This window comes from Ostrea edulis, chromosome 8 (assembly GCF_947568905.1).
Source record: "Ostrea edulis chromosome 8, xbOstEdul1.1, whole genome shotgun sequence".
Classification (NCBI taxonomy): domain Eukaryota; kingdom Metazoa; phylum Mollusca; class Bivalvia; order Ostreida; family Ostreidae; genus Ostrea; species Ostrea edulis.
In genome coordinates, this window is record NC_079171.1 from 57638540 (window position 1) to 57664152 (window position 25613).

The following is a 25613-nucleotide window of genomic DNA, read 5'->3' on the forward strand; positions in this document are numbered from 1 at the left end:
TATGATTTACAAATTCATTAAGTTTTTCTTTGGATAGGTGAAAAATGAAATCCACATTTCTAAGATTTAAAATACTATGCAATATATGTTGCCATATACCCTCATTATCAGCAAGGTACCGTTTGACCCATTTCAGCTTAATTTAAGATATATAAGATGTCAAATGTACCATATTTAGTCCCCCTTCATCATAATTACCCACGATTGTATTTCTTTTCAACTTTTCTACCTTGTATCCCCAAATAAATTTTAAAAATATTTTATTCAACTCTTCCAGTACTTGTTTAGGTGGGTCAGGCAATGCTGAAAATAAGTGTATGAGCTTTGGGAGTGCTAAAGTTTTGATAATTGTGATTTTACCTATTGGAGTTAAATCCCGTTTAGTCCACAAACCTAGCAATTTTTAATGGCATTGATTTTAGATTGATAATTACATAAAGTCATGTCTTCCAGATGTTTTGTAAATACTATTTCGAGGAGCTTAAAATTGCTATTTCCCCATTTTATTTTCAGATCATTACACAAAATTTCCGCCGAACCTGATTTGCTCCCCAACCAAATTGCTTGTGATTTTGAAATATTTAAACGTAGTCCAGAAATCATTCTAAACATATCAATAACTCTCATAGATTCTCTAAGTGATTTCACTGCCATCTAACGTTAAAAAAGAGTCGTCCGCATACTGGCCTAATTTATTTTCTTTTCCAACCACAGTTCTCTAAGTGCTTTTGCCAACAATTCTACTGTAATAATAAAGATATATGGTTCCAATGGATCTCCTTGTCTACAGCCTCGTTCAAGACTGAAGAATTTATACAAGTTTCCATTGTTAATTATAAAACTGGTACTAGAGGTGTATGGAGTAAGAAACCATTTTACAATAGATTCCCCAAAATTGAAGGACCTGAGTGCCTTTACAATAAAATCCCATTCCAATGAATCAAACGCTTTTTCAAAATCTAATAATGATAACAATCCTGGCTGATTTTCCTTTTTTAGATAGTCAATCAAATCATACAAAAAACGAGTGTTTTCACCAATAAACCGTCCCTTTATAAAACCCTTCTGAGAGTCACCTATGATACTTGCTAGTACTTTCTTTAAACGATTTGCTATGGCACTAAAACCAATTTTGTAATCAACATTAATAATGATATTGGTCGCCAATTTTTTATATAGCGTCTATCTTTTTCTTCTTTGGGAATGCAAGTTATTACACCTTGGGATTGAAATTAAAAGAGAAATTGCTGATTTTAAAAACAAGTACATCATGAATTGTTGAGTCCAAATCAGTGTATTGTACAGAAAATGAACTCTAGTTCTTCTGTTAAATTTTTATATAAAGTTCATAGCCCCACAACTCAAAAGAGAGTAGTGAGAAGCTTATCTCAGTGAAACTATTTCAGAAAAATGTTGGTAACTTCATTATATGAATGCATCTTTATGCACAAAAGAAACAAAATTAATTTATTTTCAATACCGTATTCTTATGTTTATGTACATGTAGCTACAAACTCTTTCCTTCGCAAACTTAAACTTCTAGATAATGACTTGTGTTCATTTTGCAAAAGTGAAAGAGAAACAGTCACTCATATTTTTTTATGACTGGGTGTACGTATCTGCCTTCTGGAGAGATTTTGTGAAATGGTACAATGCATTTGTCAAAGGTTATAAAATCACAAAAAGAAGTGTGTTACTAGGCAATATTAATGGAAATTGTTTGGAAAATGTTCTTCTTTTGTTAGCAAAAAAGCACATTTATTACTCCATATCACGGGACTCAAACCCCAAATTGTCAGATACAATTAATTTGTTTAAATACTATAGAAATTTAGAAAAATATTGTCAAAATGTATTTCATAGCAAATCCAAAATGCTTGGTAAATGGGCACTGTATGATAATATAATGGACAAGTATTTTGTTGAAAATCAGAATACATTTAAATGAAAAATAAAATAATTTCCTTTTTCTTTGAATGTGTATATATGTATGTTTATGTGTGTATATATATTTATGCGTGTGTATGTATATATTATACATATATATATCATATATACAATTCACTGTTATTGTTGATACGGAAGGTGCACAGAGTAATTGCAAGTATGTATGAGCGAGTGTAGATTACAGTTTGAATGTTTGTATGTATAAATGTGTTGAAAATACAAAAATAAAACATTTTTTTAAAAAGTAGGTAGGTAGGTAGGTAGGTATAGGTAGGTAGATAGAGAGATAGATAAGTAATTCCCTGCCCGATAAACTAAAATTTATTTCATAGTTTGTATAGGAGGGGATGAAAGCGGGGTGTCCCTCTAGAGCGATACTTCAAGAGGGTGTTATGGCTCTAGGGTGAGTCTTCCCCCTGGGGGTAAGGTTTATTCTATAGCACGTATGATGGGGGAGGCTCACTCTAGAGCGAGACTACCGGGGGGAATGCTCATTCTAGAGCCAGACTTCCGTGGGGTAAGCTCACTCTAGAGCCAGACTTCCGCAGGGGGGGGGGGGAGGCTCACTCTAGAGCCAGACTTCCGTGGGGTAAGCTCACTCTAGAGCCAGACTTCCGCAGGGGGGGGGGGGGAAGGCTCACTCTAGAGCCAGACTTCCGTGGGGTAAGCTCACTCTAGAGCCAGACTTCCGCAGGGGGGGGGGGGGCTCACTCTAGAGCCAGACTTCCGTGGGGTAAGCTCACTCTAGAGCCAGACTTCCGCAGGGGGGGGGGGGGGGGGGGAAGGTTCACTCTAGAGCCAGACTTCCGTGGGGTAAGCTCACTCTAGAGCCAGACTTCCGCAGGGGGGGGGGGGGGGGGGGAAGGCTCACTCTAGAGCCAGACTTCCGTGGGGTAAGCTCACTCTAGAGGCAGACTTCCGCAGGGGGGAAGGCTCACTCTAGAGCCAGACTTCCGCAGGGGGGGGGGGGGGAAGTCTCACTAGGGGGGGGAAGTCTGGCTCTATAACTCCGGCAGTTGCCAAAAGAACCATAAGCACAAAGAAGGTACTTTATTGCATATTCCTCTCATGTGATGGTATAGGCGTACAAATTCCGTTGCCGAAGGGCTAAAGTGTCACAGGCCGGTACTAACAAAGCTCAAGAAATATTATGATAAAGGACGCCCTGTGTCAGGATTTCGGCATGTTCGTTTACTTCATGATAATGTTTCATCACATACATCTGAGCTTGTGAAGCAATTTTTGAAGTTGGGGATTACCGTCTTGCCACATCCACCATACTCTCCAGATCTAGCCCCATGCGACTTTTTCCTTTTTCCAAAAGTTATCTGGTCGTCGTTACAAGTCCCGACAAGCCCTAGGTTCAGCCATCAGTCACTGTCTCAGAGGTTTATCTAAATCAGGGTACCGTGACGCATTTCAGAAATGGATTCAGAGATTGAAATTATGTATTTCAAACCGCGGAGAATACTTTGATGGGATGTAATGTTCATTTCACTATTTGAGTCGAATGCTTTTGAGATATCGTACAATGCACATTGCATTTCGAACAGCCCTCGTATACCAATGTCAATCTACATTACGAACGGTAACTCCTACATACCAATGGTATCTTAACTCTGAACACACACCATATACTGTGAACCAGCTTTTATTATCGGCGACTTCATTTCGCGATATACCTGTGAAAATGAGGCTTAAAGGGGTACGTCAAAAGAAAATAATGACGCGCACAAATATGGAAAATACTGGAAAGTTTACAAACATTATTTTGGAGCAATGGTGACAGAATAACACTGAAATGTCAAATTCTTAGGATTTTGGTATGGTACCTGACATGAATTACTCTACTTCCGGTTCCGGGGAGAACTACACGCTTGTTTTCTAAGTGCAGGAGGGGAGCTAATCAATGGCTGGACCGAGAATAGAACCTAGGACCCCTGCATTACCAGTCGATTTTTCTATCATTTTTGAAACATACATATATGTACATTTGTTAGCAGAGATAAAAGGCTCTGTTTTATTTTCTTTACAGATTGAAGAACTATCATGTTCGCCAATATTTCAATAAGTTGTTTGTTGTTTATCAACGGTTATTTAATGTTTATCAACGGGAGGTCATGAGTTCGAGCCTCGCTCTCGCCACGGCCGCGTTAAATTAAAGCCTTCGTCAAACGCTCGGCATTTACAAATGAGAATCAAGGCTCTTTCGGATGTCACCATAAACACAGAAGTCCCGTATCGCAGCAGGCCTTGGCACGTCAAAGACCCCTCACTGTTACGGCCCTGAGCGCTAAGCACTAACATGTAAGTCAAAGTACTTCACCTACAGCTGGTGACGTCTCAATGTGGTAGAAAAACATTCAACGATACGTAACACAAACGCTCAATTAATAAGACATTTCGAGGTAAATCTAAGAAACACAACTACTTTTTAATCAATCAAAATCTCACTTTAATGAACAGTGATTAAAAAGAATTGATAAGTTTGTTTTTTGGGTTTTTTTTCATTCTTTGTTTTTACTTTTATTATGTTTTTTAAATTATTTTTTTCTTTCCTGAGTTTTCCCCCCGTTTGGAATGCATTTGATTTGATACATATGGTAAGCAGTATTTATTCATTGTATAAGGGATGGAGTAACCGGATGTGGCGTATTCTGTGCTGCGCATAACGCCATACAACAACTACAACAGGACGACGAGGTGGACATGTTTACCGTCGTCCGGCAGCTATAGTGATACGCAGACCGGAAATGATATCCTGCTTGGTAAATGTTAAAACACTTTCGTGTAAAGTTTTTTATCTCAAACCAAAATACCTATACAGAAACATTGAACGATTATTTGCTAATTATTTTCTTTATAGATTTATTTGTTATATACACCGATACTGTTAATAATATTTACATTGTATAACATATAGAAGGATATGTATAAAAAATTGATACGATAGAAATAATTAAGGTTATAACCGAGAGACCTAATTAACAAGCTGTAGAAATGTTTCACTACATATACACTTTCTTGTTAAAATTTAGCGGTACTAGTATCATTTAGATTTGAATCCAAACTATTCTGAATAGAACATTGAATGTATTACACCACTTGCACACAAGTGTTCTAATATATGCTAAACTATTTCATTTGATGCCGTCAAGCCCCCCCCCCCCCTAAAAAAAATACCCCACCCCCCTCCAAACAACATACATACTAAAATTACTTTTAATCAACTTGGAGCTTATATTCTGTTGCCATTTTAATTTGGTACATGTCACATTTTCTTTTGAACATTCGCTTAGTCACCTGTACAGAAACGCTAGTCTGAATGCATTCTAACAAGAAGAGAAAACTCCTTTAAACAATTTTGAAATGTGTGATAAAGAGAAGCTTTGGAAAATTAACAGTAAGAGTGTGTGTGTTGACGTTCGTGTGATTTAGGGATCAGTCGCAAAAGGGAACTTGAATTTCAGCAAGATTCTGTTGATGTGAACATATTTTATTGTATAAATATACAAAGGGATTGTTTACAAGTTATAGCAACTTAGACAACCTCTCCCGTATACAAAATATATTATGCTATACATGTACAAATAAAGATTGTCGTACCACAGAAAATGATATATTAGTTATAATGTACAATTATGATAATATACAATATATGTTTAGGTTCATGTAAGTACATAATCAGGCATAAAATGTAAAACATATTTTAAAATTATGATATATAGGTCCGATTAAAATAAACTTCTGAACTGCTCTGAAAATATAAAAAAAATTACATCATTTCCCCATAATAAAAGGTGGGTATCAACAATAGCAATATCATTTAGCTGAAGCAGTTCATTGAAGAAAGAAAAAAAAACAATTTCTTGCTTGAGTGTATCTTTTGCATGCAAAGAAGAAATGATGGGCATCTTCAATATGACCTCATATACAATGTACTTCAATGTCTAATTTTAAAGTGGACCTCAAAACGCATCTCTTTAGATTAGCTTTTAATTTGTGATTATTTTTATATACTTAGTGCTCTTACATACAGCTCTTACAGTGCTGTTAACACCCCCCCCCCAAAAAAAAACCCCAAAAAATAAAAAACCCACCAAAAAACCTGCTGTTTGTAATTATACCTATGTCCTTTTTATATATATATTTAATTATTCCTAAGGGTTGTTTTAAATTGTTTCATATGTTATTAGGGTAATTATATCATATCGCTATATATTAATAATAATATGTATGCATTTTAATTCTGACACTATAAATATTTTATTCAAATGTATATGCACATCGATTTTATATGATCTTTTCTTTCATATTGTAAAGCGCTTTAGAGAACTAATGTTGATAGGGCGCTATATAAATCTTTTAATTACAATTACAATTTGGAGAGGCAATTATGTTTTTACGATATTAACATATCGCTGGCCATATGAATATAGTATAAAGGTGGTTTTGAGGATAACAAGATCCCTGTTACCTATAGGGACACACCTGTGTAGCCTGTCGATGTATGATGGAAACATTTGATTTACTATAGATGCATTATTTTACACGAATATACTTACTATCGCAAAATGTGTCGTAGAGATCAAATCACGTGGTCATGAATGCGCGAATGGTCTATTGATCAAGCGCTTTAATTAACATGTATTTCAACAATATAAAATAAAAGCGGGTAATTTTATTCCGCGTGCGGTGCTTCTCACAAAATCATGCGACGATGAATCTCTCGCGTACAGGTATTTTGAAATCGACTGATTGTTTTAATTATATCAATCATTTATTGGATAAAATTTCACAAGTATATTTATGAAAACATACGTACATTATCGGCTCTTTTTTTTTCCTGCAGCGGAGTGTCGCAATGATCTAATACAATCCAATCTGATCACATTTGATTGACAAACAAATACTTAATTAGTAAGCGTATAATTACCATGTGGTATTTGCTCTTGAACAATTATAAGAAACGTCTACAGTAAATGATTTATAAATTTTCTCCTGACGATTTAAACTTGTATATTGATTACGCTCTTTTGTTCGATATCTTCTCAAGAGCTCGGGAAATTGGATGCATGTCGAATATAAGTCCATATTTAATATCAGATTGATAGTTCAAAATTCGTGGGTATAAAACGCCTGACACATATCTTGCACAAAAGGTTACGTATTTTTGTTTTTACAGGAATTGGAATATTTATCAGAAAGATACAGTGGATGTACACACATGGTGTTGAGAAACGTTTGAGTACCCCAAAAGTAGAAAATCTACCTTTTTTGCAGAATTGAAAACCGTGTTGAAATTGCATAACATGGATTGCTCAACATCCAAATTTGAGAGGCTGTACTGTATAGTGCTGCTTTTGAATGTTGTATTTTGGGGTGAGGGCTGCACAGATTACAATGCTATTTATGGGGAGAGATATATCGGTCCAGTGGTTTCTATGGTTACCATGGTGGGACTACAGCAGTGTGTTAAGGAATGTCTAGCCAGACCCGCTGACTGTGGAGGCGTGAACTACAGAAAAACGCACTTTCTCTGTGAAATTGTGAGAGAAATAAACCAAACTGAACCAGCCTCGGAGTACGTTAGAATTCCACTTGATGACGTAAGTGTTCTAAAAGCTATCTATCTTGTATTGCTGTTAATAATTCATCTTCTCTCTTACCTAAGCTACATTTGATTTTCCGGTTTAGTATAATAGGAGTATGTAAATATAGAAATGCCGGTGATCTCTATATATTTCAAAATCACGATCTGAAGTGACTCATTTTAAAAGGTATATTATTCAGGAAACCCTGTTCTTTCGATTAGCGCCAAAACATCTTCTCTATTGTGAATTTTGTCGAAGATTATTTCAAATGATGGGCTAAATATGAAAAGGGGAAACTTGACACTTTGTCAGAATGGATAAAAAGTATAATGAAATGTGGAAATAATGAACAGCAATTAATTTCATAATTCGTAAAAGAGCACAAAATTAGAGTAAGAACCCCAGGCCTATGCTCGGCGCTTATGTCCATTGAGCAGTGAGGGATCTTTATCGTGACACGCCTTCTGTGACACAGGACCTCGGTTTTTTGCGGTCTCATCCGAAGGACTGCCCCATTTAATCCCCTCTTACGACAAGCAAGGGGTACGGAGGACCTATTCTAACCCGGATGATCCGATCTCCACGGGAAACATGGCCTTTGAATCGAAGATTTTGAAAAGTTACAAAACAAGTTACAAAGCTTTCAGCGAAATACTTTACAACTTCTCTGTCAGTTTGTTTTTGAAAATACTTTTTAGCATACCTAACGGCTTATCTCTTCCCCATTCATCTGGTCTACTTCCGTTACCATTGACTCGTTGAATTTGCATATCCGATTTATTTATTCGTACATAGGCTGCACGGAATGATGTATCCGTTGGGTAAAAGTTGAGGCACTCTAGAGCATAGCTGTACTGTTGAAGTGAAGTTTTTGACGACAGAACCCTCTAACCCCGATCTTTGATAATGGCACAACAAAACACACACTTTCATGGACTCCTCATTACTGCTGCCACTAAGAGTTTCGTGAATGCTTACGGTGATTTCCATTAATTGTATATAGGTTCTCTATAGGTCAAGTAAGGTCATGCATTTATTTTATGAATTATGCGACAATATCGGCGTTGTGTCCCATGGGAAGTAAAACAAGTGCGATCGACCGTGGGTTTCTGACGATGCGTAATCCAGATCATAGTTGCAACTCTTGCTGCAAATATTTTTTTTTTTTTTTACATTTTGTTGAAGAATTTCACAGTACTGGGGCATGTTTGAAAATTTCCTTACTTTAGAGTATCTATTTCCACCCATTATATACCAACATGACGCACCCAGAGCAATCGTTAGTCGATTACAGAGTGTCTATGTACGGGACAGCTCTGAAAACAAACACCCAGTAAGCACAGATAATTTGATCAACAGTTTGAAGTGTGGCTATTTTTACACGTTTTACAGATGTATTCACATTTTGTACAGAAATATTTGAAAACAGAGAAGTTCGATTTGTTTGTAGCAAGTATCTTTTAAAAGAAATATTAAATTGAATTATTTGATATCACTACAGCCAATGGGACGAATGAATGAGTTACCGTATTTATGCTGGATTCTTAAACTTCACAAAAACCACCTCTGAGTTACATCTCTGAGTTCTATCAAACACATATTCTTGCTCCTCCGAAAAATAATAACGTCAAACATATTGTGCAGTAACACTTGCGAGAAGTAACAAAACTTTCCCCCAAATCGTTTTACTATCCAACAATTTCCACAACCATTCCTGACGGAATGACTTCAACTTCTCAATCGTCAACCTTCCATATTCATGTAGCAATATTCCATTATCACCTGCATACTTTTTGGGGTTTATGTCTCTTAACTCATTGGGTACACATAACTTGCTCTGCGTATGATCAGTTTTTTAAATTGAGGTAGGCTACTGAAAACCAATTGGATGGTAAAGGTTTCTTTGCATTCTCTTTCAAAGTTAGCATTTTGCAAGTTCTATGGTCGTTATATCGATATAGTTTGCCAATGCAACCCGTCATTGTGTCAAATGCTTATCTGACATGTTTACTACATATTCCTCCGTTTACCTGATGAATATGTAGGGACCACAGTGGGCGTGACCGGTCGACAGGGGATGCTTACTCCTTCTATGCACCCGATCCCACTTCTGGTAAATCCAGGGATCCGTGTTTGCCCAACTCTCTATTTTGTATTGCTTATAGGAGTTATGAGATTGATCACAGTTCGTTACCTTCACCTTTTCATCACTTTGATTCTGAGCATAAATTCTTTCAATGAAATAGATGCTGGAGAACCAATGTCCACGTGGTGATTAAATCTTCTTACAGTCAGTTGGAGTTCCCATGGGCACACATTATTCTTTATCAGCTCACCTGTATTTTGTTCAACAGCTTTTACAGGAGAGGAAAATATCTCTTGCTGTGACCTTCAAAGTCAACCTTTAGATATGTCTGATTTTATCTGTTAAGAATAATCATTTCAATCATGAAGAAGTGAAGATAACGATCAGGAATGTCGTTTCAATATACTAGTATCCCAGTGAACTCGGAAATAAAAGACGCCACATAGTGTTCTGTAATTCATTTTTATTTGGAAATTTTATTGAACGTATATGTTGACAGTAAATTAACAACCCAACTTTATGACAAGCGGTGTAGATTCATTTCTCATCTTCCCATATATATGTAATGATAGTCCATCATTACCTATATATATTGTGTGTATGTCTCTGAACTAATTCCATACTCGAGAGCATGTTCTCAGCATGATCAATATTTTAATCGAAGGCGGGCAACTGTCAAATAAGTTGATGTTACAGGGATTTAACATTATTGTTTAAAGTAAACATTTCACAAATCCCATGGCTGTTATACATTGATCTACATGTAATATGCAAACACAACATGTTATTAGATCTAATACTGGTAACTACGGATTACTCCGTTTACTTCATCAAGGTGTACTGCAGCTGTGACCCAACAAGTGGGGATGTTTCCTCCCACATTTCTTTTGTCCAGGAGTCGTGTTTGCCCTACTCTTAATCTTGTATTCTTTATGTCATTCTTTAGATTGATCTCTGTCAAGTATCTTCACATGTTGTATTATTTTAAAGATTCTTGTGACTTTAAGGCTGCATTTATTTACTTTCAGGTGACTTGTGACCAGTCAGAATGTATCTCGTGTCTACCAGTCGAGAAATGTGTCCGATTATCCAGCAATCAAACGCATTGTGCCAGGGGTACGTCGTATGACACTGTATGCCATTGACTATAATGGTAAAAGTTCTATTCAGTCAGACAGTACCATGCTTTATCGGAGACAGTGTCATAAGTATGATAAATATCCTCACCAAATACCAGTTAAATTCACTTTTGCGATACCTTTTGCTGATTTCAGCTACAGTGTATTTAGAATATGTGTCCCAATAACTTTATAGAAAAGATTGCGAAGGATCACTGTTCGTTATCTTCACCTTGCATCAATATGGAATTGGTCATTCTTGCATCTATTGCTACGATGGCGGGGGTATTTGTTGATATCAGGCGTTTGTTTGTGGCTGGTGAGACCGATTCTTGCCATGAATGCTCGGCAGCAGACGACACATCTAACGTTTGATGATGACGTCACGTCGTGCGAGCTGGTCCGAGATCAACGCATTTCTCCCCTCTTCTTACCTGCATCATATCTGCTACAATGATAGGAAACAGCTACTTCACGGACTCATCTATTCCAGGCTGTACGTTTTTGCTTACCATGTCTTGATGGCGATGCCAGTGTTTGTGGGGGACGCCCTCAGGGTGTCCTTGTAGCTAAGCTTCTGTGTTCCGTGTGTTTGTCGTTTTCTAGCTCACCGTAGAGTAGCTTCTTTCCTTTCCAGGATGATAGTATAGCGTTTGTAGATGTGCAGAACGATAGTCATTTTGTCTGCTCGTGCATGTACGCGCGCGCACGTGCATTGCAATTTTGGTACAAAATTTACGAATGCGAAATTCTCACGGAATCGAAATCAAACCTTGATAGGAGGATAGTATATCACTTGTAGATGTGAAAAATGATATTCATTTTGTGTGCACGCGCGAGATAGTAAAGGAAGAAGGTTGAGCTCCTTGTCGTGACGTTCGTAAAGTTAAAACAGGTCAGGTCTCATAAGCATACAAGATGGTGGTGCCGCCTCGTGTACTTTTAGGTTGGTGGACAGTTTGATGTCTCTTCTATTCTACACAGTTTCACTGACTCTCTGAGGCGTGCCAAAGTTGACCTTGTTTAGTCTTGTCTCTTTATCAAAGTTCACTGACCTTTACATTGTGCTGACTAGATACGTGGAGTTCACTGATCTTTACATTGTGCTGACTAGATACGTGAATATGTTTACGGTTTCGGGGATACCTCCTTTAACAATAATGCATGGTTTTGTGTCTCCATGTTGAGATGAGTATCGTTATGGATCGCTCTGACGGAGTTGTTTTAGGACATTGACTGTCCAACATCGCCAAAGCTTCATCGGTTAAAATTCTTCTCTTGCAAGGTTTGAAATGCAAAGCCTTGTGACTGATCAAGGTGATTCAGTGTTACAGGAAAGGAACGTTCACTTCGTGATCGAGGCGACTCAATACTAAGAGAGCGTTCGCTTAGTCGTCAATATATCTTGATTTGGTGTGGTTTGGTTTCGTCTTACGGAAGACGAAATTATTCCTGCTCTACCATTCTGCATTAAAAAGTGTATTCCTTCCCTAAACGTTCTGCATTTAGAGCCAATGTTAAAGTTCTTTCGGCTATTTCTTTATAAACCAAGGTCCCGTGCACACCGTCACAGAACTCAGTACCATACATATAAACCAAGGTCCCGTGCACACCGTCACAGAACTCAGTACCATACATATAAACCAAGGTCCCGTGCACACCGTCACAGAACTCAGTACCATACATATAAACCAAGGTCCCATGCACACCGTCACAGAACTCAGTACCATACATATAAACCAAGGTCCCGTGCACACCGTCACAGAACTCAGTACCATACATATAAACCAAGGTCCCGTGCACACCGTCACAGAAGTCAGTACCATACATAGGTCACCATTACTAACATTTCATCTACAGTTAGCAACGTCTCCTCGTAAGTGAAATAAATCTCAAAGGGGCATAAAACCAGCACACATGACAATTTGTATTCTTACTTTTCAGATGACAACGAACAGAATGACTGCACTGCGATATACAGGATTTCACCGTCTTCACCCAGCGGACTGTATCAAATCAAAATGCCGGTTTTTGGTTTTGTACGTGTTTTCTGTGAAATGGAAACCGATGGAGGGGGGTGGACGGTAATTATCTCATTAATTAACTAATAAATTTTGATTGATTTTAATTATTGATCAATCAAGATATTGTGTAGAAATCGAGTAAAAGGTGTTTTAATCAGGAATATTTTTTTTAGAATGGACAAGTAACTCAATGCTAATCGTGACTTGTTTATAACACCTTCTAGTGAAATTCTACAAAATGCGCTGTGTCACAAATGGTGTACAAGTTCTGCACTTGAAACGGTCAAGAACTATTGCATCGCTATCCGTATGTAATTTTGCAGTGGCAAAACGCCACTATCACTGGGCATTCGATTTCAAAAGAAGTCAACACTACCTCAAGATTTAAACATCTCCATTAAACAAACACGCAAGAATGAAAATACCCCAACCTGTTTAATATGGTTGCTATATGGAAAGTATCTACGCCTTTCAATATTTTGCACGGCACCTCGATATTCTGGATATATTCTTAACACACAATTCTAGCAGAACTGTCGGTATACACTATATTTTTAAAACTTGCTCATGAAATGATTTTCAGCACAAGCGACATAGTGTTGAACTTTCACAATTTAACACTGATTAGACACGGACGTAAAATACGAAGTAATTATGATTTAAGTCTATCGCTTTGCAGTACTGATCATAAAAATGAAACCGAGAATTTTACGTATGTACATGCCGTTTCTATCCCTCACTGGATGAGATGTATATTCAACATTCATTTGATAAAGGCGTTTTCGGTTGTTGCGAACAAAGCGGAACACAGGTTACGCTTGCGTGAAATAGGAAACCGGAAGTGATTTGAAATGAATAGAACATTTATCATTAAACGACTTCTATCTGCTTTATCCAATTATAAAAGTATCTAGGATGTCAGAGGCGTAGCCATGGTACTTTTGATGTGGACGCCCTAGTAGACTTGGGGGGGGGGGCGCCTTAAGGCCCCCAATGGGTCCAGCTGGTAAATTTTAGACGATTTCGATGTGTATATTCGACCCCCCCCCCCCCGAACGCATTTTTCGTACACTTTATAAAATTTGTTACGCATCCATATTCGAGGTCTGTTCTGTTTTTGTACGAAATGCGGAGAAACACTTGTAAAATCTCAACAATGAGAAATATAGAGTATTTAACTGTCAACAATGAGAAATATAGAGTATTTAACTGTCAACAATGAGAAATATAGAGTATTTAACTGTCAACAATGAGAAATATAGAGTATTTAACTGTCAACAATGAGAAATATAGAGTATTTAACTGTCAACAATGAGAAATATAGAGTATTTAACTGTCAACAATGAGAAATATAGAGTATTTAACTGTCAACAATGAGAAATATAGAGTATTTAACTGTCAACAATGAGAAATATAGAGTATTTAACTGTCAACAATGAGAAAGATAGAGTATTTAACTGTCAACAATGAGAAATATAGAGTATTTAACTGAGAAATATAGAGTATTTAACAATGAGAAATATAGAGTATTTAACTGAGAAATATAGAGTATTTAACTGAGAAATATAGAGTATTTAACAATGAGAAATATAGAGTATTTAACTGAGAAATATAGAGTATTTAACAATGAGAAATATAGAGTATTTAACTGAGAAATATAGAGTATTTAACAATGAGAAATATAGAGTATTTAACTGAGAAATATAGAGTATTTAACTGAGAAATATAGAGTATTTAACAATGAGAAATATAGAGTATTTAACAATGAGAAATATAGAGTATTTAACAATGAGAAATATAGAGTATTTAACTGAGAAATATAGAGTATTTAACTGAGAAATATAGAGTATTTAACAATGAGAAATATAGAGTATTTAACTGAGAAATATAGAGTATTTAACTGAGAAATATAGAGTATTTAACAATGAGAAATATAGAGTATTTAACTGAGAAATATAGAGTATTTAACTGAGAAATATAGAGTATTTAACTGAGAAATATAGAGTATTTAACAATGAGAAATATAGAGTATTTAACTGAGAAATATAGAGTATTTAACTGAGAAATATAGAGTATTTAACAATGAGAAATATAGAGTATTTAACTGAGAAATATAGAGTATTTAACTGAGAAATATAGAGTATTTAACTAAGAAATATAGAGTATTTAACTGAGAAATATAGAGTATTTAACAATGAGAAATATAGAGTATTTAAGAATGAGAAATATAGAGTATTTAACTGAGAAATATAGAGTATTTAACTGAGAAATATAGAGTATTTAACAATGAGAAATATAGAGTATTTAACTGAGAAATATAGAGTATTTAACTGAGAAATATAGAGTATTTAACAATGAGAAATATAGAGTATTTAACTGAGAAATATAGAGTATTTAACTGAGAAATATAGAGTATTTAACAATGAGAAATATAGAGTATTTAACTGAGAAATATAGAGTATTTAACAATGAGAAATATAGAGTATTTAACTGAGAAATAAAGAGTATTTAACAATGAGAAATATAGAGTATTTAACTGAGAAATATAGAGTATTTAACTGAGAAATATAGAGTATTTAACTGAGAAATATAGAGTATTTAACAATGAGAAATATAGAGTATTTAACAATGAGAAATATAGAGTATTTAACAATGAGAAATATAGAATATTTAACTGAGAAATATAGAGTATTTAACTGAGAAATATAGAGTATTTAACAATGAGAAATATAGAGTATTTAACTGAGAAATATAGAGTATTTAACTGAGAAATATAGAGTATTTAACAATGAGAAATATAGAGTATTTAACAATGAGAAATATAGAGTATTTAACAATGAGAAATATAGAGTATTTAACTGAGAAATATAGAGTATTTAACTGAGAAATATAGAGTATTTAACAATGAGAAATATAGAGTATTTAACAATGAGAAATATAGAGTATTTAACTGAGAAATATAGAGTATTTAACTGAGAAATATAGAGTATTTAACAATGAGAAATATAGAGTATTTAACAATGAGAAATATAGAGTATTTAACTGAGAAATATAGAGTATTTAACAATGAGAAATATAGAGTATTTAACTGAGAAATATAGAGTATTTAACTGAGAAATATAGAGTATTTAACAATGAGAAATATAGAGTATTTAACTGAGAAATATAGAGTATTCAACAATGAGAAATATAGAGTATTTAACTGAGAAATATAGAGTATTTAACTGAGAAATATAGAGTATTTAACTGAGAAATATAGAGTATTTAACAATGAGAAATATAGAGTATTTAACAATGAGAAATATAGAGTATTTAACTGAGAAATATAGAGTATTTAACAATGAGAAATATAGAGTATTTAACAATGAGAAATATAGAGTATTTAACAATGAGAAATATAGAGTATTTAACAATGAGAAATATAGAGTATTTAACTGAGAAATATAGAGTATTTAACAATGAGAAATATAAAGTATTTAACAATGAGAAATATAGAGTATTTAACTGAGAAATATAGAGTATTAAACAATGAGAAATATAGAGTATTTAACTGAGAAATATAGAGTATTTAACTGAGAAATATAGAGTATTTAACAATGAGAAATATAGAGTATTTAACAATGAGAAATATAGAGTATTTAACTGAGAAATATAGAGTATTTAACAATGAGAAATATAGAGTATTTAACAATGAGAAATATAGAGTATTTAACAATGAGAAATATAGAGTATTTAACTGAGAAATATAGAGTATTTAACTGAGAAATATAGAGTATTAAACAATGAGAAATATAGAGTATTTAACAATGAGAAATATAGAGTATTTAACTGAGAAATATAGAGTATTTAACAATGAGAAATATAGAGTATTTAACAATGAGAAATATAGAGTATTTAACAATGAGAAATATAGAGTATTTAACTGAGAAATATAGAGTATTTAACTGAGAAATATAGAGTATTTAACTGAGAAATATAGAGTATTTAACTGGTTTAGACGGACCAAGTAATTGACTGATAGTAGGAGAGAAAAAAAACCACGTAATAAATATTGCCCTTCACTATATTTTGATATTTCTAACCCCCCTCTCTCTCTCTCTTCTCTCTCTCTCTCTCTCTCTCTCTCTCTCTCTCTCTCTCTCTCTCTCCGTTTTTCTTTTTGTTGTTGTTGCAAAAATGATGTGGACATTTGTGCCGACAAACGTACGCCTGGCTACGCGCCTGGATGTTTACACATATTCAGCCTGTTGGATTAAAAGGAACGTGATATAATTAGCATCTATGCATTTTGTTAGTAATTTTCGATTTCTCATTATGACATCAAATCATCGCGGACTTTTGTTGATAGCTGGCATCTTTAATTAGCATAACAGCGTTTATACTATTTTGGGACAAAACGTATTTTGGAATTAGATGCATTGTATTGATTATTGACACTTTCACTGCATTGTGATTAAGAGAACTGACAAGCAAAACAGCAATTCTTTCAATTAATTTCTATGTAGAATATTGACATTAGAGGACTGCTTAAATCCTTGCAAATTTTGAAGTACTGAAATAAATTTCAATTGATAATCCATTGAATTAAGCTTGTAAACTGAAATATCTTATGACCATTCTTCTTCCCGACTGCGTATCAATCCTGTAAAAACTAGCATTACGTAATTTCAGGTTTTTCAGCGTCGAATGGACGGCTCCGAAGATTTTTATCGAACATGGACGGAGTACAAGGATGGATTTGGAAATCTGACATCTGAATTTTGGCTAGGTACTTGACAAATATTCATTTTGATTAATTTAATTTTCGCTCTTATATCAAATAATACTGAAGTAGAACATGAATTTGACAAAGTTCATCATTTCACAATAAAATGAATTAATGGTTGAGCATCCTACATGAACGTTAATGAGATGTACATGAAAACAAACTACATATATACTGTCCCTGAAATGTTCTACGTTCCCACTTGAACGGTGAGCGAACGGTGAATGCACGGTGAGCGGACGGTTAACGCACGGTGAGCGAACGATGAAAGCAAAATGGACGATTTATTCGGAATATCTATGTTGTGAGAAATTTGATAATCTGCGAATTATTTACCGGCAGATGCACATCACATAATTATGTATTTATATACCGAGACACGCACATCATATAATTATGTATTTACATGTATATACCGATACATGCACGTCATAATTAACAATAAGTTAATTGGTAATTCAAGAAGTTGTGTAGTATTGATTGATTGTATCATGCTTAACGTCTCGCTCGATAATTTTTCACTCATATGGAGACGTCACCAAGACCGGTAGAGGCCTTGAAATTTAGACCTATGCTCGGCACTTATGGCCATTGAGCAGTGAGGGTTCTTTAGTGTGCCACACCTACTGTGACACGGGTCATCAGCTTTTTAAGGTCATCTCCGAGGACCCGTGTGTAACCCCCGCGGTGGCGGAGAGGTTAGAGCGTTCGCCCCGCATGCGGAAGGCCGGGGTTCCAATCCCGCCCGCGACAGACCTAAGTCGTTAAAACAGAGAGTGACAGTTCCATCGCCAAACGCTCGACATCAGGTGTGAATGTCACAGGTCCTCGGAGATGACCTTAAAAACAGATGACCCGTGTCGCAGTAGGTGTGGCACGCTAAAGAACCCTCACTGCTCAATGGCCATAAGCACCGAGCATAGGCCTATATTCGGTAGTTGTGTAGCATCTTTAGCAATTATTATTCATAATTGATCGCACCATATGTTGAAATGCGCACCTAAACATTCTGCGTGGACGCATTATAACAGGTATATGTACATACATATTATTTCTTATGTCTCAAATTGCATACTCGCAGCGATTGTCATTAAAATATATTTCTGCTGGGCGTTTTATATGAAAGTTGTGGATCTGAACACTATTGGAAAAAACTTCGCACTCGTAAACGAATATGAAAAACCCAACTAAACATGCAATCACTGACTTAAGATAAACTGTTCAAACACAGCTAAGCTCCTGTCTGTATATATGTACATCTTGTAGGGATATTACAATAAGAGAAATACAGATCATTATTAATCTTACGTTACATGTATATAGAAAATATATCCATGTTTGAATACTGCCTGATTAACCACGTGATATCGATGTAAATAAATACTGCCTGATTAACCACGTGATATCGATGTAAATACTGCCTGATTAACCACGTGATATCGATGTAAATACTGCCTGATTAACCACGTGATATCGATGTAAATACTGCCTGATTAACCACGTGATATCGATGTAAATACTGCCTGATTAACCACGTGATATCGATGTAAATACTGCCTGATTAAACACGTGATATCGATGCTGAGTGGACAGGGGTTTTTCGTTGAATTTTCATTTTTTAGTCCAGCTACGTTTTAGTTAAATATCACATCTTCGATATGACAGTTACAGTCCACTCTTGCACTCACGTTCCTTTCACTTTGGAGTTGTGAATGACGATGCAAAGACATAGAGTTCTGCGTACTGTGCGCTAAGCAAACGGTGAACGCACAGTGAGTACAAGGTAAGCACACGGTGAACGTATGGTGGAGAAACGATGGAGGCTCTGTGAACGTTGAAAGCGAGCGGTTGGTAACGGAGAACGCAAAACTGTGAACAGAGAGCGAACGGTGATCAAACGGAGAACACGCGGCGAATGAATGAAGAGCGAAAAAGGAAACATGGTGAAGTAGAACGTTTCAGGGACTTTGTACTGCACATATCCGCCACACACAATTAGCGAGGATTAGTGTGCTACTTAAACATTTGATGTAGAATGTCTTGGATAACAAATAGCAGCCGAACATGACTACATAGATCTCTGTAACTCTCCACATAGATCTCTAACTCTCCACATACATCTCTAACTCTCTACATAGATCTGTAACTCTCTACATATATCTCTAACTCTCTACATAGATCTGTAACTCTACATACATCTCTAACTCTCCACATATAGATCTCTAACTCTCCACATAGATCTCTAACTCTCCACATAGATCTGTAACTCTCTACATAGATCTGTAACTCTACATAGATCTATAACTCTCTACATAGATCTGTAACTCTCTACATAGATCTATAACTCTCTACATAGATCTGTAACTCTCTACATAGATCGCTAACTCGCTACATAGTTTCCACCAAGAGTGCTACAATTCTGAAGCTAAAAGTGTATGAACGTGTATATAATTTCTTATTGACAAGTTTAGGAATACATCGAGATTCCCTATCTCTCCAATACACTTCCACTCATATCCATCCATGGCGTAGTATCGTGCGCTTTTATCCGGTGTCATCTTTGTCCATGGACAGTGAAGAAAAAAGTTTAAAAGTGTAATTTTGCAATCTAAAGGGATAAATGACGTTTTATCTGCTTAGTTATGAATGAAATACGAAGATAACGAACAGTGATCGATCAATCTCATAACTCCTATAAGGAATACAAAATAGAGAGTTTGGCAAACATGGACCTCTGGATATACCAGAGGTGGGATAGTGTGCCTAGGAGGAGTAAACATCTCCTGTCGACCGGTCACATCCACCGTGAACCCTCTATCTTGATCAGGTAAACAAAGTCATCCGTAGTGTAAAACAGGGTGTCAAAAACGGCCTAACAATCGGTATGACGATTTAGAATAAGATTGGAAAAGGCACATTTTCTGCTGTACATCTAAGTGCTGTGGGTGTTGTGTATTTTCTCTTCACATTTTTATTTGGCCTTAAGACATATAATCAAAAATTAACAAAACAAACATTTCAGGTCTTCCAACTTTGACGTCAGTCTTGTAACCCATAGTGACCCGTAATTAAATGGAAGCATATACATATTCTTCGATTTTGCAAAAATCATGGCATCATTCCCATTAGGTTTGTATATACTGTAGACGCTGTTTATGACGTATAGCATACTTGCTGTTATTTAAAGGTAATGACAAACTGCACTATTTACTGAGTCAAGGACCGTACGAGTTCCGGATGGACATGGGTGATTTCAACAACCAGACACGTTATGTAAAATACACCAGTATTACTCTTGGAAACGAGGCTTCTAAGTACGTCATATCTTTGAGCGGATTCTCTGGAAACGTCGGTAAGACAAAATTAAATTATCAATCGGAAATTGTAATTCCAAACAGGATGCAGTGTGGATAAGAGGCGTGAGGTTTACTGTAAAAAAAAAAATACAACTTTATCAATGAACAACTTCGTATGTTAATTATTTCAGGAGTACGGTTTACTTAGTCAATTATAAATGTAGTTTATCAGTCATCATTTTATAGTAATCTTTGAGCCAACCCTTTGTCAAAGGAGGTGTCATGAACAACTTACATGTATATTCTTGATCATGTTTAGAAACCTATATCTTGATGAGGTAAGGGAGTTATCCGTAGTCAAAAATCAGTGTTTAGCTGAAACAAAGTCGGAAATTAGATGGATTAGGTTTAACGCCATACTAATGTTTGATATATATATCTTCTTTAGTATACCTATGCAAGGTCGTTCCAAGCATACATCTAAAAACATATATAAAATATGGTGGTGCATGTATTATCCTGGCGATGGTGCGTGCGGTTATCGTGGCGGTGGTGTGTGTGGTCATCGTGACGGTGGTGTGTGTGTGGTTATCGTGGCGGTGGTGTGTGTGGATATCGTGGCGGTGGTATGTGTGGTCATCGTGACGGTGGTGTGTGTGGTTATCGTGACGGTGGTGTGTGTGTGGTTATGGTGGCGGTGGTGTGTGTGGTTATCGTGGCGGTGGTGTGTGTGGTTATGGTGGCGGTGGTGTGTGTGGTTATCGTGACGGTGGTGTGTGTGTGTGTGTGTGTGTGGTTATGGTGGCGGTGGTGTGTGTGGTTATGGTGGCGGTGGTGTGTGTGGTTATCGTGGCGGTGGTGTGTGTGTGGCTATCGTGGCGTTGGTGTGTGTGGTTATCGTGGCGGTGGTATGTGTGGTCATCGTGACGGTGGTGTGTGTGGTTATCGTAGCGGTGGTGTGTGTGGTTATCGTGGCGGTGGTATGTGTGGTTATCCTGGTGGCGATGAGTGGTTATTCTAGTGATGAGGGTAATTACCCAGGTGATAGTGAGTCTGGTTAGCGTGGTGGTGGCGAGTGTGATTATCCTAGCGGTGAGGAGTGTAGTTATTTTGGTGGTTAGTTAGTGCATTATCCTGGTGGCGGTATCTTGGCGATGGTGACTGTTTAGCTTGGTGCTGGTGAGTGTAGTCATCTTGGCGGCGGTGATTATCGTTATCCTGGCAGTGAGTGTGGTTATACTGTTAGTTAGTCTGGATATCCTAATTTCAAATGTTATTATCCTGTTGAATCGTGTTATTTCAGTGGAGTTAAGTGGTGTTATTTTGGTGGTGTTGAGTGTTGTTATTTTGGTGGTGTTGAATGGTGTTGTGTGGAGTTATTTTGGTGGGATTGAGTGGCGTTATTTTGATGGTGTTGTGTGGTGTTATTTTGGTAGTGTTGTGTGGTGTTATTTTGGTGGGGTTGTGTGGTGTTATTTTGGTGGGGTTGAGTGGCGATATTTTGGTGGGATTGAGTGGTGTTATTTTGGTGGTGTTGTGTGGTGTTATTTTGGTGGTGTTGAGTGGCGTTATTTGGTGCTGTTGAGTGGCGTTATTTGGTGGTGTTGTGTGGTGTTATTTTGGTGGTGTTGAGTGGCGTTATTTGGTGCTGTTGAGTGGCGTTATTTGGTGGTGTTGAGTGGCGTTATTTGGTGCTGTTGAGTGGCGTTATTTGGTGGTGGTGAGTGGTGTTATTTTGGTAGTGGTGAATGGCGTTATTTGGTGGTGTTGAGTGGCGTTATTTTGGTGGGGTTGTGTGGTGTTATTTTGGTGGTGTTGTGTGGCGATATTTTGGTGGTGTTGTGTAGTGTTATTTTGGTGGTCTTGAGTGGTGTTATTTTGGTGGTGTTGTGTGGTGTTATTTTGGTGGGGTTGTGTGGTGTTATTTTGGTGGGGTTGAGTGGCGTTATTTGGTGCTGTTGAGTGGCGTTATTTGGTGGTGTTGAGTGGTGTTATTTTGGTGGTGTTGTGTGGTGTTATTTTGGTGGTGTTGTGTGGTGTTATTTTGGTGGTGTTGAGTGGCGTTATTTGGTGCTGTTGAGTGGCGTTATTTGGTGGTGGTGAGTGGTGTTATTTTGTTAGTGGTGAATGGCGTTATTTGGTGGTGTTGAGTGGCGTTATTTTGGTGGAGTTGTGTGGTGTTATTTTGGTGGTGTTATGTGGTGTTATTTTGGTGGTGTTGGGTGGCGTTATTTTGGTGGGGTTGAGTGGCGTTATTTTGGTGTTGTTGTGTGGTGTTGGTGATGTTGAGTGGCGTTATTTTGGTGTTGAGTGGCGTTATTTGGTGGTGTTGAGTGGTGTTATTTTCCATCATCCCTATATATTGCTACGAAAATTACTGTCCGTGTTTGCCCAACTATCTATTTTGTATTGCTTGTAGGAGTTATGAGATTGATCATTGTTCGTTATCTTCACCTTGCATTGCCACGAAAATTACTGTCCATATCCAATACATACTTTCATATACACTGAATTCTTTTTTCTTCTTCTTAAAGGTGATTGCTTTACATCAGGACAACCAATAAATAATATGAAGTTTACAACAAAGGATCAAGACAACGATGCCTACCCCGAAAACTGCGCAGTTAAGTATCCATCTGGATGGTGGCATAACAGTTGTCATTGTGCTAACCCGAATGGCCTCTACTTGGCTGGAGAAACAGCAGTGTATGCAGAGGGCATCATGTACAAACCGTGGCTTACCGAGTACTACTCGCTGAAAACTATTCAACTGATGGTTAGAAGAGTTGTGTAGAAAAGTGTAAGCTACAAGGTTAAATGTAAAGTTAGATCGGTCTGGGAAAGGACAAGACGGGAGTTAGAGCAGACTACAAGGGGTGTGGAAATAGTATACACCTATTTACCGGCTATGAGGACAATAGCAAGTTTATTGTCCCCCAAGACAGCAACCATTTCGCGACGCGAAATCGTTGATGTCGAGGGGAACAATAAACTGACTATTGTTCGAATAGTCCGTGAATAGGTGTTTTATCATACCGAAGTAGACTTTACTTGTGTCAGACATACCGAAGTGAAGTAAACTAACATTCGTCATTAGCCTAGATGGAATCGACCGAGGTGATTCGAGTGATAAACTAATTAAAATCAGATTTTGACGTCACAGAAAAGAAAACGCGGGAAAATATAGCATGCGGTAAATAGTTTCGAAACTATTTCCCTAGGGCAGATAGTTCAGAAACTATTTCACGGCTAGCGTTATCCAGAAGAAATAACAAATTTATTCACCTAACATTTATATAACTAAAACATTCTGAGGTATAATAATACACGCTGTATTATACTATGTATAATAGTATATATCATTATCAGATATTTAAAACCATGTTGAGGAAGAATTCTTTCACTGACTTGATGATGTCCTTCCATTTCTACGAGAATCTTTCAGATCCCCACATGATGCATGGATTCTCACGCAACCAATAAAGATACATTTATTCTGTGGATGAACAAATTCGCATGCAACATGTACGGTTAACCTAAATCTAACATTTCTTTGGATTCATTTTCTCTTCATCAATCTATAGAAAAGTATTGGAAAAGAGATCTTGCAACCAATTTCAAAGAATTATCACGATAGAATTTGTATCGCGTATTGGAAACTTAAGAAAGAGATCAATAGAGATTGGTTGTCAATCAGTTAAACACGAATAGCTTCTCACCCTAATGTTTTCTAGTACTTAATATTCGTCAGCGTACATATCACGATGTTTCGCTAAATTCACAGGTGTAAGTAATTTTTAGAAGACTCTGATCGGAACTACTAGTGCATGATTGAAATCGTTAACATTGGACATCTCTCTGTGTTACATTTATTGTATTAATAACACACAATGATGTGAAATAGTCAACATTGGACATCTATCTGTGTTACGTGTATTGTATTAATAGCATACATTGGTGTAAAATAGTCTACAAACAAAAGAAAATGAAATTGAATATAGTTAACTCCCATTTATAAATGTTTGACTCATGGCCGCAGCAATGAGAGTTCTGGAGTGTATTCTTCTACCTGTAATTAATGGGGTATTTGCTATTTTTTGGCAGGTAAACAGTTGATATAAAGTATTTTATGTACTGAAAATACGAAATGCCCCTTTATCAAATATATAAATAGAAAATTTAGTTGAGATTTTTGGGTTAATTACAAGCGTTATCTCCCCTTGTGAAAGGTAGAGCAGTCATAATTAAGTAAATAATTACAATTACCTATGATCTTTAGTATTTTAGTTAATTAAGTCATATCTATTGCCAAATAATTTTTCTAGATATTCAAGGAATATACTGGTGAACGCACAATTTGTAATTTCTATTCGATTTTATTCTTTGTTAAGAAGTATTTGCGGGGTGGGGGTGGGGAAATTGGGGTAGAAAACCTTAACGTTTCAATTCCTCCCATGACGGTCATTTCATTGCCATGTCCGAAAATCACGTGACGTCACGGGGGGGGGGGTATACAGACCGATAGTAGCTCAAAGTAAATCATGACCAATACGTTTTGTATAGAGAGAACAAGTACTTGATATGTATGTATGCAAATGACAAAAACACCATAAACCTCTCACAGACGCCATTACGACTTATCAATGAAACATTTTTGTGATGTTTGGAAATCAATTTCATGCTTCATTCTCGGAATAGAATATGTTGCAGCTGAGCGAGAAATTGAATTAAAATGAAACTGTTTACATGTTATAGTTTTCACAGACACTTAATTATTGTTTAA

At 36.4% G+C, this 25613-nt stretch overlaps 1 protein-coding gene across 1 annotated transcript; it reads left to right on the forward strand.

The window, feature by feature from the left end:
- Positions 1-7103: 7103 nt before the first annotated feature.
- Positions 7104-24734, forward strand: LOC125663399 (ficolin-2-like). Its single transcript, XM_048895684.2, has 6 exons — positions 7104-7556; positions 10671-10743; positions 12690-12829; positions 17441-17537; positions 20722-20886; positions 23365-24734. Exons 1-6 carry the CDS (start codon positions 7260-7262, stop codon positions 23622-23624), a joined length of 1032 nt encoding a protein of 343 aa, XP_048751641.2. The 5' UTR covers positions 7104-7259; the 3' UTR covers positions 23625-24734.
- The last annotated feature ends 879 nt before the right edge of the window (positions 24735-25613 follow it).

Bases quoted from the DNA above. Each gene is read 5' to 3' on its own strand.
- LOC125663399 (XM_048895684.2), top strand. From the start codon at position 7,260: ATGGATTGCTCAACATCCAAATTTGAGAGGCTGTACTGTATAGTGCTG. The intron at 10,744-12,689 runs GTACGTCGTATG...CTTACTTTTCAG, and splicing joins TCAAACGCATTGTGCCAGGG to ATGACAACGAACAGAATGAC. The intron at 17,538-20,721 runs GTACTTGACAAA...TGTTATTTAAAG, and splicing joins GACATCTGAATTTTGGCTAG to GTAATGACAAACTGCACTAT.